This window comes from Cryptomeria japonica, chromosome 11 (assembly GCF_030272615.1).
Source record: "Cryptomeria japonica chromosome 11, Sugi_1.0, whole genome shotgun sequence".
Taxonomy (NCBI): domain Eukaryota; kingdom Viridiplantae; phylum Streptophyta; class Pinopsida; order Cupressales; family Cupressaceae; genus Cryptomeria; species Cryptomeria japonica.
The window spans coordinates 676,287,743-676,305,005 of record NC_081415.1 but is presented as its reverse complement, the minus strand read 5'-3'; the positions used below and the strand labels follow the sequence as shown (position 1 = coordinate 676,305,005).

The 17,263-nt window shown below is 35.9% G+C and overlaps 1 protein-coding gene across 2 annotated transcripts in view; it reads right to left on the bottom strand.

Moving 5' to 3' along the window:
- Positions 1 to 611: 611 nt before the first annotated feature.
- LOC131038110 (uncharacterized) overlaps positions 612 to 17,263 on the bottom strand; it is a 64,511-nt gene continuing 47,859 nt past the window's right edge. For both annotated transcript variants that reach the window (XM_057970425.2, XM_059214052.1), the window contains exons 2-3: positions 16,099 to 16,247; positions 612 to 1,036 (exon numbers count right to left, since the gene is read on the bottom strand). In XM_057970425.2, coding sequence (XP_057826408.1) covers positions 892 to 1,036; positions 16,099 to 16,247 — 294 coding nt within the window. In that variant the 3' untranslated portion in view covers positions 612 to 891. The remainder of the gene's footprint in view (positions 1,037 to 16,098; positions 16,248 to 17,263) is intronic.

The window sequence follows — 17,263 nt, the reverse complement described above, 5'->3', positions numbered from 1 at the left end:
TTTTGTCATATAAATACACTGAATAAAGTGTCAGATTTAAAGTGAACTTTAAGTTTGAATATCCACGAAAGGACAAAAGAAACCTGATATTGCTATATACAGCTTTAAAAACAAAATTAGATTATCATCAAGAAATGCAAGCAAAATAATCCCTACATTTTTCATATAGATCACTCTTCAACAACACCATCCAACCAAATCTGAATCTAGGGCCACTGCTGAGTCTAACCAAATCAAATGAGCCTATTTCGGGGCATCCCAAGGGCTGCCCTTGGGTATCAAATTTCTTATGTTTATTTGCTAAGTTTGTCGATCACTTTGAATCAACTAACAACCTGATATCCTTGTTGCTTTCCATTGTTGTTAAATGCACTAAACAAGAGCAATTCTTAAATTTCATTGGGTGAAGTGATAAATCCACAACAAACAGTGAAGCCAGTCATTTCTCATTTCCTCCAATTTTAGTGATAAAACTAAAATAAGTAACTTGCAAGTACTATTAAACACTGTCCAAGTTATCTTTACACGTGCAAATAAACCTTACATTAAACAAGAATGACAGATTTCACTAATCACTAATGCATAAATGCAATAATCTGCGTGTAGGAATCTACAAACAAGAAGATAATTATATTACAGCATAATCTGCACGCTGAGAAAGTTTCTTACAAAGTTACAAAGAAGACCTGTACAAGTGTAGTTGCTCAGGAAGAAAAGCAATACATTTCAGTCCCTGTATTATATGCTACACAAATTTCTACAGTGCCTTCAAGTATTTTTAATAGTGTGATTTTTTTTCGTTTTGTACATTGAGGTGAAGCTAACTATTTTGCAATTAAACAAATTTAAAAAATAGACAGCAGATATATCGTATTAATAACATCAGTATAATCACGTTGGATAATCTGCATTAATTCCGAAAATTCTTACTTTGTGCATGTTGGGAAATTTAGCAATAACCAGCACCAATACAGCAATTGTGTTCAGAAAGAGCCACGGATTTTGATAGTCAGTGGTATGAGATGCAATCAAGTATCTGTTGCATAAAAAGACAAAGAGCTTGTTCAGAGAAACATGCTAAAATAATTATCATATAAAAAGCCAGAGCACAACTCCAAAACTCTCAGATGACAAAATCTACAGTACAAAGACCACATTAGAAAAGAAAAGAATTGTATTAGCATCAGTAGTGATATTGTTTTACAAAAGACATGAACAGGAGGATTAACATCCTGTCAGGATGGAAAAATCGACGCAAAACAACAGAATATTCATCTGTCGTTTATAATGGAATTCCCTCAGATTAGACTTCAACCTCACAATATTTTAATGGTTTTTTAAAGGAAACTCCATCTCTCTAAATACTAATTTCATACTATATATAATATATAACAAGTGACCTAACCCTACCCACTTAAAGGACCAGTGGATAAAAGTCGTTTAAGGGATTAATTTAGGCAGGAAGCTCTTTGCTACTTGCTGAAGGAAAGCAGAAATGTGGTTCTCCCAGATTTTGAACTCAATTTGGCTTCAGGGACAATTCTCTTGCAGGTCCATTCGAAATTAAAGGCACTGGTGTTGTTGATTACAGAGGTCCATGAATACCTACGAAGGAGGTTGCTAAAAATATCAATAGAGAAGGTCATTGGTCCCAACTGGAGAGTGAATGAATGTTATTGAGTTCCAAAAAAGGGCTCTGGAAGGCAAAAGGCATTCTTAGAGATCAATATCAACAGTTGATAATGTGGTATGTGATTGGATTCAGTATCCGATCTAATAATCTTGCTGAGGCTATCAGAATTTTCCAAGGCCTCTCATGGACCAAACACGACAATCTGCAATAAATATGGGTGTACCCTGACTCCATGTTCCTTGTGTCCTATCTTAAACCCCAATCTGCACCAAACAAATAGCAGCTTTCAAGTTTGGTCAAGGAAATATGCACCCTCATGATATTTTTGAGTATTAATGTTTCCCACATTCAGTAGGAGCATAAGCCAAGAAAAACTCCAATTTACTAGCTGAAAAGGAACGCACTAGTAAAGATCATCAACCTTATGCTGCAGGGTTATATACCGACTTAGAGAGGCTGCTCTTAGGTAAAGAATTCACAATTAACAAGAAGCTAATGACTCACGAGAGTTAATGTTCTTTATTAAATTCAAGTCATACTTCTAGCTGTCATAAGGGATCACCAATATACATCTTATGAACGGGTGGCCAACTGATTGTGCTTCTCTTCTTCCCATCCCTTCAAATGATCACTTTATACCCTTCCACTCACATCATGTTATGCCTAATTATCTTTGACAAATGTTTGTATTTAAGCTTCTTCTTCAATTGATTTTTGCAAATATTTTTGTGGTTGAATGAAGGAGGAGCTCTGAAAGGGAAAGATGAAAAGTCATTCTCCATTGGAACTCACTCCTTCCTTGTTTACTTTGTTCCAAGTATCCAAATAAGAAGGAATATAGAATAAAAATATAATAACAATAATAATATATTAAAACAAAATAATATAATCACATCTCAATAATAATTTAATATTATATATCATAATATAATAATTGTGTTCTTTTATTTTATTGATCGAATTTTGTTTGCCTGTCTTTTAGTCTAGGACAGTGAAACAGAACCCACTTTTACTGTGCTGTTTTCAGATGCTAACTGGTTGGAAATGTCCAGGCAAGGTGGAAAGAAGCAAATAACAGAAAAGATGGAAAAAATTATGCTGAGCCAAAAACAAGTATATTTTTTGAAGGTAGAAATAAATCATTATAACAAGTCCTTACCAGTACAAGCTATACAAGTTTCTGCAAAGCTGGGTTTTTGGTTGCAGGAAGCCATGGAGAACCCTCGTGAGAGACAGGCAAAGGAGGAGCTGAACAGGGTGAGGTCCCTTATGTTCTTTGCCTTTGCCCCAACGATGCTATGAATTATGTTTTGGAAAAGGAAGAGAATAGACTGAAAAATTTGGGAGTAATTTTTTTTGTCCAAATCAAGAAGCATTGCCTTCGAGGAAGGTTTCTGATAATTGGATTGCTGTTGTTTGGAAGAAGGAATTAAGATTATATGTTTCTTCTTGCTGTATGAAGCATAAGGGTTTGTTTTTTCTGCTTTCTAAATCAAATAATATGCTAAAAAGGGTTGTTACTAAAAGGTTTTGGAATGTTGAAAGGTCTATATTTCATGCTTTTCCATGGGATCCTTCATCTAATTCTGATCATATCATTCTCCATGCTGCACCTCAAGGGTTAGAAATCTGTGTAGTGCCCCCACAAACTTGGTTTCTTCTCCCTCATGTTCTTAAGCCTTTCAGAGAAGTAATAATGGTGGAAGAGACCAGATCTTTTCCTCCTTACATGAAAACCAAAGCTTTAATCTCATTAAAACCTGCATCTTGTTTTCCTGAAAGACTCTGTTTTCCTCTTCATGGTTCTAATCTTAACAGTGATATCTCTCTACCCTAGCTGCTGCGATACCGATTCCCCATCCGGAAAAGGCTCTGCTCTTCCCGATGAATCCTGGAACAGAGTCTCCGCTACTAATGAAACTCCTACCTCTTCCGCAATCTATCATTGCCACTCAATCTGGAACTGGCATGGATGAACTGTTTTCATCTTCATGGTTATAATGTTATCATGGACCTAGTGGATTAAATTCATGTTTCTTTCGAATAAGAATTGACATGTCCAAAAGGATTGCCCATTGTTGGATAATAAGAATAGGTCTCTCAATAATCCTGATAACTCTAGTCGATATACCTGAAAAGAAATCTGACACCAAAAATTTGACTTCAAGAAATGTGGAAATGGGTAAGAAAAGGAAACTATTGGCCCTTTTTGAACAAAGGATTTTGAAGTGGTCTATGCACGAAATGACCATATGAATTGTATAATTCTGCCTGTCTTGAGCCCCCAAGAGGTAAGCCCTAGCTCGATTGATGCTAGTACTTTTGGTGCTGAATTGAAGGGTATTTGATAATGGTTTGATTCCTCCCGAATAGCCTGTCCTTGGGATTCGATTTTGGACTCCCAGTCTCCAGGCTTCCCAAGGAGCTAGTCAAATTGGAAGAGTTAAAAGATAAGTCTCTTAAAGATTGTGACGATACTGTCAATAGCAATCCAACTAAAAAATGCCACCTTGCTTTGCAAAGTTGTGCAAAGGTGGGAAAAGTAGAACCCAGCTCCTCTTAAATCTTCTCCAGGCTAGTAGTTATGAAGATTATCAACTAGAATGTGAAGGGAGTCGAAGCCCTGATAGAAGATTCATTGTTAGGTCTTTATATTAGTCTACTGTCTAGGAAAGAACAGGACTTCTGTTTTCTTCAAAAGGTAAAAGCAGTTGGTTGGGGCTTGAACGTGCTTTGCACACAATCTGGCCTGGTGATTCTTGCTTCTCCACTAACCATTCTAAAGGTACAGGGGGTGCTTCCATCCTCATCAATTCAAAGAGGTCTTCTTCTATTTCTGAAATAGGATATTCTCCATATAATAGAGCCATTCAGAACCTATTGACCCTTGATGGCAAGAAATTTGGCCTTTGTTCTGTTTACACCCCAAATGATTATTGAGAAAGGGTGGATCTTTCGAATTGGTTAGTTGGGAACTTTAAAAATATACCTTGGATTACTAGGGGATAAGTTAATATAGTTGACAACAGAGAAGATAAACTGGGTGGAAACAGATTTGTTTGGAAAAGAAATGAAATTTTCAATTTGATGTTAAGTTTAAAAGGAAAAGAAACATTGCGGATCCCTTGTCAAAAGGTAAATCTGACAACAAAGACATTGGTTCACTTGGAGCAACTTTCAGGGAGGCAACAAAAGAGTCTACTCAAACCTTGACAGATTCCACCTAGACAGCATTTTTTGAGTTTTATCCAAGTATTAATTCAAAAATGGCCAAAATTATTCCTGTTACTCTCCCTGATCATTACCCTGTTGAGACGAAGTTCCATATAAATTCTTACTCTTTCAACCCTCCCGAATTCAAAAGAGTACATAAACATAGTGCCTCTCACCTCAAGTATCAAGTTTGTTTTGATGGGCCGGTTTCTTTATGGAAACTGTGCCATTGAAGCCAACCAAAAGTTCATGAGGCTTTATGGTAGGAATAAAGCCAAGCAAAGAATGGAATCTTATGAAAGGAATCAGGAGAAGCTTTTGAGCTTCCCAATGACCCTGCTTTTCAAAAAAAGGCCATGACCCAGAAACATACAGTCAGATGTGTACAAAATTACTTAGATAGGGGAGCCAAGCTTAGGTCAAGAATGAAAGTTCAAGATTCTTTTTCAGCTTTCTGAAAGTCAAACACTCTGGAAATAAAATTGGGGCTATTGAGATCAGCAATGTTTCAGTTAATAAAGGATGGAAGACTAAAAATGTTTTACAATCTTAATGTAAAGACCTTTTTACTTCTGATAAAGTGACTGCACAAACCCTTGATGCTAGAAATATAGTGTCTAAAGTTGCTCCCAAGAAATTGACTCCAACTTGGCTCTTGTATTGGACTTTGAGATTAGTGTTGAGGAAATTAGAAAAGTTATTCTCCCCTTCAAATATGAAAAAGCTCCTCATATGGATGGATTCCCTGAAGAATTCTACAAAGCCAATAATGATTGGATATCTCCTATAATCCTTCATGTGTACAATGAAGCTATTTTTCTGGTTCTTTGGGCAAGAAAATCAATACAAGTGTAAACAAGTTGTGACCTAACGAAAGAGATTCCACATAAATCAAAAACCAGAGGACAATAACTTGTTCAATATGTCCTACAAAATTCTTGTAGAGATTCTTGCTATTAGACTAAAAAGGTACTCCCTCAATTTATATCCTCTTCTCAACTTGGCTTTGTTAAAGGGTAATACATTTTTAGTCTAATACCTTTTGTGGTAATTCAGATGAGTACGGCCTGGTTAATGATTTGACGAACCCTTCAAAGTAAAATCGAGACTGCCTAAGAGCAAAAAGAAGAGTCAATTCCATACTGCAAGGATCTTGGTCTTATGTGGAAAGTCTTAGGGTCATCCACAATGTAGACAACTTGGGTTTTTGTAGTCTTTTCATGCTATCAGCCATACCTTGTAAAGAACTAGTCTGCTCCAAGTGTCCTTTCTTCGAGCTGCGAGTGAAAATATGTGGCTACAAGGAGCAAGAAAAAAAGAATAACCAGAAAATGGTAGGTGATCGGATGTCACATGTTCAGGATGCTAGTAGAATTAATAAAGCTTCTTCCAGAAGTCATACGTTGGGTACAAAGCCAGTTGGGTGAGATGATGTTCTTGGGGATACACAGTGGATCATGGAAATTATTGTTTTTTGTTTTTCTGCAGGAGCTGCTTGTTTGAGTCATAGAAGATTTAACAGTTTTTACCAGATTTTTGGTAAGAATGTCTTAGCTCTCCTTCTCAATCTCTAGGAAAATGTAAATTTCTTTCAAGAATTTTTCAATCATTTAAGGACCATCAGGGCCCAGATTTTGGCTACTTGTAACATTAAATTATTTTTACAAGTGGGGGCCTCATTTTAACCCTAAACTAAATGGTCAAAAAATACCACTGAAGCTATTGGAATTTCCCAAGCCATCTGTTGGACCAAACACTACAATCTACAATTGGTAAGGTTTGAAACCAACTCCAGCTCTTTGCATTCTATCGAGAACCTAAGACCCAATTGGCCCCAGTCAGCAGCTTCAGAATTGGTTGAGGAAATACACAGCCTTAGAAAATTACTTTTGAGTTTCAAAGTTTCCTGCATTCTGCAGAAGCAAAAAATTGTTGTCAGCCATTTATTTGTTTTTGGAGAATAAACACATTTCCAGTGCAGAAATAATCAACCTCATTCAGCTTTAAGGCCAAGGAATGAGGCATTGATTCCGCAAAAATCAGCCATGACCTAACCGAACCTCATCCCTTGTAGTATCATGGCTTTGCCCTCAGCAAGAATTGATCCTTGGTGGGCTTTTTGTAAGTCAAGCAATTTTACCACCACAAAATGGCTATTTGACCATCACTGACCGTTTGGCCAAGCATGCAATGTCCACCCCTGATGTTTTTGTTTTTTTTAAATGTGTTTGTTTGCAATTTTGTTTCCAGTGAAGTAGTTTGTTGTTCGTTTACTTTCAGATTATAATCAAGATGAGTAACAAACATATAACATCAAACTCGGCAACATAACAAAACATAGTTTGAGGACTCAAACTCGACGCTGACTCGGCAGCCAAAAATAGGACTCGCACTCGGGACTCCACTAGGACTTGGCAAAGAAGAAAAACGTAGGTTTACAAAAAAAAAAAAAAGAAATTAAATGATTTAGACAACATAGGAGCCTAATTTGATTATCAATCTGTCATAATTCAAGCATTATAACAACATCATAACTTTATAAATGTTTACATATAATGAATGTCAAAATGTGAAAAACAATCAAATACAAAATCTACATCTTTCTCTTTCCTCTCCTAATGCAAATCAATTTTTCAGACCTCAATCTAGAAGGTGCTACTGCTATGCTATCTAAATGATGATGAATTGTTTCTTGATCTTCAAAATATTCCTTGTCCTCTTCCATTGCATCCAATTCTGTTAGGGGTTTGGGAGTGGACACCCTAATGGGTTTGAGGGACAGCAATGATAAGCTGCGCAAAGTGTTAGATATGATAAAAACCCAACGATAGAAAAAAAATTAAAAAAATTTGGATAATTAAAAATAGACGAATTTGAGCCAACATGTGAAGGAACAGACAAGTTCGAGCCAAAACATGAATAAACTGACAAGAAAGTGCAAAAAGAAGTGAAAAAAAACAATTTTTATGTTTGTTGGGCATGTATATTCCTCAGTCGGGACTCGCACGAGTCCCTCCCTAGGACTCACCAAGTCCATACCTGGACTTGCTAGGACACGACTCGCAACTCCGTGGCTATGGGACTTGACGAGCTCTCGGACTCGCAAGTTTGGCAAGTTTTGGCAAGTTTTGGCAAGTTTTGGAAGAGTCCTCAATCCATGTAACATAGAATGACAAGTGCTGATTACAACTAGACTTCATTTCAAACTTCATAGAACATCATCAAACATTACAAGTTTTATCAAAATCAGACTTGACATTTAATTTGCCAGCCTGATATAACCCCCACACTGAAAAGGACTGCTCAGAATGTTTCCAGCACCCAAAAAAGGCATAATATGGCCTTAGGCGATTTCTTGGAATAATAGAATGTCACTAGCTGCTCCGAGTCTGCTCCAGCACTCTCTATTTGTGACCAGCAGTATTACACTCATTTGAAGATCACTTTCCAATGCTCAGAAAACTCCCCTTAACCTTTCATTAACAAACCCACGTGCTAGCAAGGTGTCACCCACTTCTAGGGGTGATTCGGCATAATTAATTCAACTCTTCACCAAAGATGATAAATGATCACTCAAAATGCATCGCCCAACAAAGAGGAATACTTAGAAATAATACCTGGAATGATAGCAGATCTGATCACTGTAATATGAACCAAACTTCGATTCTCAGCTACTCAGGAAAAGCACACCAACACTCAGAAAAAGCATCTAATCACCACCAAACTTGAACAGCAGTCCAAAATGACTCACCACATCAAAACCAAGAAACCCACATCAGAAAACTAAGAATGTGTTCATCTTCCTCAAATCCAAAATCACCCACAAAGCCAAAATCACTGCAAGTCTCAAAACAAGTACACCAGCCAGCTAGGATGTGTCTCTCACCACCGAACCAGCAAATAAGAAAAAGGTTTTCGTCCTCAACTAGCAAAGAAGAACTCCTTGAGCTCATTCCAGCAACAATTCACTAAGTTGTCAAATCAAGCGTGTCAAATGAGGGCTCAAAACATGAATATATAGAGTAAAAAGGAAAATAGGCAACCATCCTTCAATTTGAAACCTTTTCCCTCCAAACCAAAATTGAAAGCAACTTAAAATTCTCATAGAAGTTTGAACCTTTTTGAGTTCTCAAATAAAACATTTAAAATTTACTTTGTTTTATTATTCCTCCTCAACATCCCCATTGGAAGCATAATATAAGCTCAATAAAATAAATATTTCTCCTCTTCATTAGCCATCCATTTTGGATGTCAAATGGTCCCTCTTTTAGAAACTTCTTCATGTTACTAGGCCAAGGGGGGATATTTTTAAAAAGCACTTTATAAAGACTTAGTGAATAGAATAAAATAAATCTCTTCTAAAAGCAATATAACTCACCAAGTCCAATTGAAACCCATTGTATTGAACTGAGAGCAAAATTGAGACCATGACCAAGTGCTAAAAATAGTAAGTCAGCCAAAACTCCCAACTGACCAATCGGTGTCCAAAATGACACATACTAAAAATAGCAAGTCTCAAACAAGACGTTTGAAATCACTCTGCAAAGTGTCGTTCATCTTCATTAATCTGTCTGAAGTTTGAACACATTGATGACATCAAAACACCCCTTCGATCCTGTCGATACCAGCCCAGAAAGCCAACACTAAATGCACTACAAAAAAACCGAAAAATGGGGACATAACAAAGTGTTGATATTTCATTTTCATTCATTTTCTCATTGGCTAAAGGAGTTTGTTGTAACAAACCCTAATTAGGGTTTTTCATCTTGTAATCCTAGCCATTGATTATAAATCAATCAGAGGCATTGAATTGTAAAGAGCTCCCTATATAAAGCTCTGGCTCTTCATTTGTAAAGGTTAATAGTTAGATAATAGAGAATAGTGAATGGTTAGAGATTAATCAATAGTGAATAGTCAGTAAAAATAGAATAGCAATTAGAGTAGATTAGGAAGAGAAGGCAAGGAATTGTTGCCTTGATTGTAAATGAACTCCATTTTCATTGAAGTTATGGTGAAATGTGTTGTTTCTTTGCAATATGCATGGTCTCTTGTTGAATCTTCATTTTAGATGATGGTTAATTAGATTGAATGAAGGAAGTTACTAAATGCACTCACGTGGAATCCGCATAGTCCAAACCACTAGCCTCTTGCTGATTGTAAGGGCACCCTACGTGGTCAACTGGCATAAAATAAGCTTAATCTCGAGTCGTTACACATCTATTGCTCATGCATTAACTTAAATGGTGATCAGTGTCTGATGGTGTAACAATTTGAACATCTTCAAAATTCCCTTAGAAGATCGCACTGAGTTGGTCTTGGATTGTTCAATCTAATGGTGAGACCCAGCCCAGTAGGACTCCATCTAGTCATTCATCCATCTTCTTGCATTCTAGACCTTAGATTAGATTCTCCAAACCCTATATCTTTTGATACTTCTTTATCTTCCAACCAGTAGATAGGATTCAAGTTCTAGCAGATTAAACGCTCAGGTAGTCGAATGTAAGTCCCCTTGTGATTCCAGCAAAATCACAACACACCACAAGAGCTTATCCACACGTAGAGACCCTACATACAAGAACCTTGGAGTTGCCTCGATTGATCTTTAGGCGAAATCTTCAACATTTGAGGAAACTTTGTTCAAGAGAGGATAAGATACCTTTGTATTTTATTCTGCATTCGCATGTGCATAAAAAACACATCAACACAAAGCAAGACTTAAATTTACTAACTAGCAAGGAAAGAACTAGTAAAGATAATCAACCTAATGCTACAGGCTTTCATGACTCTTAAAGGAGCTTCTACTGAAGGAAAGAATCAGTGGTTAATAAGATGTTTATAAGTCAAAAAGGTAAAGATCATTTTGGTAATCAAAATCATATTCCTATACTTTTATTGGGGATAATTAGGGATCATCTATATTTATCCTATGAATGGATGGCCTACTGCACACACTTCTTTTCTTCACACCCCCTCACATAACGACTTTATCCATTTCCATTTACATGATGCTAACCCCAATCATCTTCGCCAAAGTTCAACATTTACACCTCTTCATTTGATAATTTTTGCATATCATTTCAGCCCCTTGGATGGGATTTGTTTCACCTTATGAGACGGACAGATCTCTCCCATTCTTCCTCCCATGTGTCAAGTGGAGTTGTCCCTTAATTCTCCTCTGTCTTCTCAATGCATTCATTTTGAATTGCTCCACACTTACTCCTACCACAATCTCTTTCTTCCTCTCTGTATTTTCTGTGCTAATCTCTTCCGTCATTTTTGGATCTTCCCTTCTTTGCTTTCTTCCATGCCTTGCCCCATTTTATGCCATACTTTCCTCAAGGCATGGAATATTAGAGTTAATAATGCACCCGCTCTTCTGCTAATAAGCATATGGCTGAGTAGGAGGACAAGCACAAGCTCAAATTTGACAAATCTGAACTTGAACTGCTTAAGCAACTGGAGGAAAAAAGTAAAGCTATGGAAGGGGCCAACAGTGACATTGAATTTAAGTGCATGAAAATGAAAGACTCGTCCAATGATGGCACTGCCCCAGATAATGTGTTTACTGGGGCCACCATTATAAATGAGACTGCTAAATTTATTTCTTTAGGAACCAACAAGTTTCTGAGATATAATATTGAAACCCACCACAATATTACCATAAAAACCGTGGAGTTGTAGAGCAACTTGAATGTTTGGGAGAAAGACATGGCTGACGCTCTCAGCATAATGGTTCCTGAGGTGATTCTTGAGGAAATGAGAGAATCAGCCCCTGTTAATTTTTCACTCATATAGGAACACTTCCACATAGGTTCAGTGTGAACTTGCAGGGAAAAGTTCAAGTGGTTCGAGTTAGTCCATCTTGTATTTCACTTTCGTGATTAAAGTGAGTCTTTTATTTAGCTGAATAAGTCTAAATAAAGTGTAGATAAATATTTAGACTTATTTTCCATCTCATCCTTATAAGTGCTAAGGATGCTTTTGCAATTAAAGCTGATTTTTGAAAAATTGGATTTTTAGCTGAATTATTATAAAGATAGGAGCAAGATAGAAGATTCTAAGCAATTCATTCAGATTATCTTTCAAAGAAACGAAAGACTAAGTTTTCTGAAGGACTAGAAAATTGAATGTAAGATATAGTTGATTTCTGTGCAGCTGTAAGTTGTATCAGATATATCTCAATTTGGAACTTCTGTATAGGTACAGTATGAACATGCAAGTAGTTTGAGTTATTTTTATTTTGTAAATCACTGGTGAAAAAGTGAATTTTTAATTTAGATAATTAAGTCTAATGAAATGCAAATAAGCACTAATGATTTGGACTTATCTTCCAAGTCATCTCCTGCATGAGATAAGAATGCTTTTCTTGGAAGATAAGATTTTTAGCTGAATATTATAAAGATAGATGCAAGATAGAAGTTTAACGCCTGAGTACAGTGTAAACGTTACATGCAGCTGTTGACAGTTGTGGAGGTTTCCCTGTAAGCTTTCAAAAGAAAGCAAAGCAGATTTCAAAGTGTAAATTGTTTGCATACTTGTGTTCATTTCTGCAGTTTGAATTTGAATGATTTATCGGATTATTTCAATGTTTTCAAAGCATCAGGTAATTAGACATCATGATTGCAATTTCAGTAGTCCCATGTTCATTTGGCATTGATTTGTACTAATTCTAAAGGTGTGCCTTTTTTGTGACTTCTTCCCATGCAATTACTGCTGCCGTTGCTGGTTTTTCAGAATTTGCCAAGTTTGGCAGACCTTTGAAAGTCATGCAAAAAAGTTAAAATCCTGAGAGAGCAGATGATACTTCAGTTGGGTTCTGATGGATAAGGTTTAAACTAAACCATGAAAGAGATAATTTCCAACAAATGCATAAGGACCTCCCTGAAACTAAGACGATACACAAAGAAAATGATTATGGAGTTAGGAAGTAATATCCTTGCCAAAGATAAAGGCATCCATGTTTTGGAGAACTATATGGCATTTCTTAAAAGGAGTAACTGAACACCTGGAACCACCTATCCCTGGCACCTTTAATGTTATCAAGCAGATGGTTACAGATGGCCTTGACCATGTGAAATTTGGGGAGCTCGGGGCTAAAACTGCCAATTGCATGGTTCTTGCAGTTGGCAGACCCCTAAATTAAGTAGGATGAATATTACAGAGATTTTGCCTTCTTCAAAAATTGCCCAATAAATTCATGTTTGGTTTCCCTACAGGGTAAAGGATGGTTGTGGTTTGTATGTTGCTGCTGGACATTTTGAATAGTGCCATGCAGAGGAGGAATAAATCACTTTGCTTTTTTATTTTATGTATTGCTATTCTAAATCATATTTTAATGAGTGTGGATGTAATTACCCTGCAGATACTCTAGTCACTACTGGCTTTAGCATAACTGGTATATAATCCATAGATTATTATTGTGGCCTTGATGGGTGGGCTTTTATAGCCTCTCTGGATTTAAGCTTTATATTTTGCGATATTGGCCTTCATGACCAGTAAAGACATCAGGCTGGATCAGAATGATATCATGGTGTAAACTGTAAATCTTTCAAAAGTTAATAATTCCCTGCCTTTTTTGCTGTAACAGGAATCTATTAACATATATAATCAAACATTTTTTAGATAATCAACATTGAAGCTCTGATAAGCACTAACATAACTTAGAGATCCCTAATCTTAGTAATCTATGAATAAATTATACTAGAATGAATTAAAGTTAGTGACTACCAAGCATAGTTACATTTGAAGATCAAGCAAGAAAGAAGAGTAAATTACACCCAAACGCTTTGGAGGTTGGTGAGCTACAAAGAGTAATTACATTTATAGATCAAGCAAGAAACAAGAATAAATTACACCCAAAAGCTTTGGAAGTTAGCGAGCCACAAAGAGAAGTAAAATTTATAAACGAAGTGACAATCTAAATTTGTCATAAGGGGAGCACTTAGTATATGTTGAGCTTCAATTCTATGCTCATGAAATGATTAATCCATATCTTCATGGAAGTAGCCCCAGAGGTAAGAATTCTGATACCCAGGAATGTGCTATTCCTTGCTACATAACAACCTGTGGTGCTGAAATGTTTGTGGGTAGCGATTCAGCTCTAACAGTACAAAGCTTGGTGACACAGAAGGATCAAAAGAAATGCTAGGCATGGCTGTGTTTCCAAATAGGATACTTAGGCTAAAAGAAAACAACAAAATTGTAAGTGAGAATTCCTAACAATACGTGAAAATCTTATTCTAAAGAATTTGTGGAAGCATGCAAAGCTGAGAGTGAAGTCGGAGCTTTGCCTTTAAATATCAAAGGCAGGTAGCATCTATACAAGAGGAATAAATTTAATTCTCACTAAAGCAGAAGAGTTGTGACCCCAAGATTCATTGATGGACAATGTAATGTCCCCTACCTGATTAACATAATTAATCTATTTCAATATACTAAAATTGATTGAGAGACTAATCGTGAAGCCAGTCATTAATATTCTTCAATTAATTAGTTATTAACAAGTGCTTATTTATTTTCCTCATTAGATGATTAATTTCATTATTCATAGTTCTTAATATAGATATCAAACCCTGCTACTACTTCAGTTTTAAGGGAGAAGGGTTTATGTATGTTACCAAAGCGCTTAGAGACCAAACACAATAGGTTCCCTCAAAGTTTACAAATCCAAGCCCTTACCTATCTTGGGTCCATACCCTCAAGGCTTATGGGTCGCTGATCCCCACCCTATCTTGGGACTCAACCTATTGCTTGGATTTAGACTGCCCCTCTTTGGAACAACTCAATCCCATCTTCTTAAATACTGACAGTAATAACATGATTCAGACTATAAGTATACTAACTTCTCATGTATTATGAATATATATGAAATTAAGTATGACTGTCATACATATTGCAGTCTATATTAATATTACTACTAAATTCTGCATAGCAACATTATCAGGCTTCATATATTAAGCATACATATTCAGCACATCCCCATGCATACCACCAAGAACAAGGATGTTACTGCTTGTAACTTAATAACAGTTCTGATCTGATCCGATCGATGGTGATGTCACTAGATGCTTTTGATTCCTACCCTTTATATCTCTCAATGTGAGGGAGAGGTCACACCTCTTCATCATGTATGTCCTTTGGCAAGAGACACACCCTTTCACCATTAGCACCCGTTGAAGGAGTGCAACTCTTCATTCTTTCTGCCCTTTGAAAGGGACACAACCTTCCACAATCAGATCTGCACTTCTTATTTAAATCAGATCTGCATTTCTCATTTCCAAATTCTCCCCCCCTCAAATGAGGTCCTCTTCTCCCTTTTACATCTCACGCTTGAGTGAGTCACAACTTATCATTTCATGCCTTTTGACCATTCATTAACTTTAATCAAATTTTAATTATATTTAATTATATTCTTTTATATTTTAGTTTTAATTTTTATATTTATTCTTATGTATTTTAATTTTAGTATTATTATTATTTATTATTAAATTAAATTTCAAAGTAGGGACATTACAGACACTGGATTATATTGTTTGGATTTGAAGTTAGATTTTCATTCCAAGCTTGCAAAGCCGCAAAACAGAAGAGTTTTGATAAATTGTGGATGACATAATACAGGATTCAGGTAGTCGTAAAAGCAGGAACTTAAAAGGACTATCAGCAGGAAATGAATCCAAAACCCAACTGCTACTAATCTGGCTATTTGTTTTCTTAAAAAATAGGATCATGATGCTTGTATTTAGAGGTCCTTAGCCGCAAGCAGTATTAGCCACTTCTACCATACAATGACCATACATAATGACTTCAGCTGCAAATGTTCGCCTTGCAACAATTTTAGTTTACGTGCATTTGATCTATATGGAGCCCCTATCAATAAATGCAAATTCCATCCATAAATTGTAGTAATTTTATTTTAGATGTAAGTATGGTTTAAAGTTGTATGTACATTATTTTCTTAGATATAAATTTCATATTTTATCAAAGGTCTCAACATTGTTGTACCAAACTGGGAATGTTAAGAACTATCAATTGGATATTAATTTCTTCAATTAAAAGTTCTTACAAAGGAATGTAGGTACATACTACAAACACTACCATAATTACTGAACAGGTGTCTAGGCTAAGCAATGACTTATGTTATTGTCTCTATGTCCTATTTCTTCTCTCTGAACAGAGAAAGACCTTTAATCTGATGTATGTTTGAAGTTGGGAAATACAGAGCATAAAATATTCAAGGAGAAGATCCTACTCACAGGACTACAGGAACTACAGTCAAAAACTTTCTGTTACGCGTCAGCTGCTTTCCATTGTCCATCTGTTCCCACCATGTCAGCTTATTATATATTCCCTGATCTTCTGAAAAAGGGGTACCCTTCTTCCAGTGAAAGAAATGGTAAGTGACCTGCAAATTTGCAAAAAGAGAAATATGCCAATTACCAAAAGTCAAACAATTTGAACATTGTAATCTAAATATTTTATTGAACAATGAACTAAAAATATATGCATCAGCTCAAATTTCAAACTAGTCAAAGGTAAGATAACTACAAATCTTTAAAAAATATTACGCCAGCTCCAGATTACAAACTCACAAATTTGAAACTACGCAATAATTTTCTCTAATATACATATTGCACATCGAGTACACCTTTCATATCCACAACTCACAAGGCCAAAACTGATGTAACAGCTTCTCCTATATGTGCAACAATACAGGTTATTACACCTAACAACATTTTTATATTTTATTGGATCTGTAATCATGACTACTTCAATATCTTGAATAAATAAAACTTCAATGCTAAAACTTTTGGGGTTATATATGACAAGAGATGTTGCCAACAAATTCAAATTGATACTGAAATCCACAGTATTCCCCCAACCAAATTTAGAGATCAACTGTTCTCACCAATGTCTTTACCATCTCCTATGTTGCCATACCACTGATAAAATTATTAGAAACAATAAAAAAAGTCAATGTAAACTGTTTACAGAAACTGAACAACATCTTTTGAATATCAATATTGATGTAGAAATCCATAAGTTCCACAAGCATAAAACATTACATCTAAAGTTGTTATTATTTATGTAATAAGGTAATGGAGAGGAGAACGTTCAACACCAACAACTAATATATTATCATGCATTAGTGGTTAGAAAGTAGCCAATTTCCAGCACACAAAACCCCTGGTTTGAATCATCAGATCTAATGGGTGACTTGTAGATTTTGTTATACTTGGTAATATGTCAATGTGAATTAAGGATTTACCATCCCCCACTATTATAATATTATTGGATAACTGATCATAAATAAGAAGGCTTATTTAATTGTAAAGGCATCATGTTGAGCAAGGAATTTTGAGATGGTGAGTATCATGGTTGGGTAGCTGACTCAGTTGTCATATTAAGGGACTTGTTGGA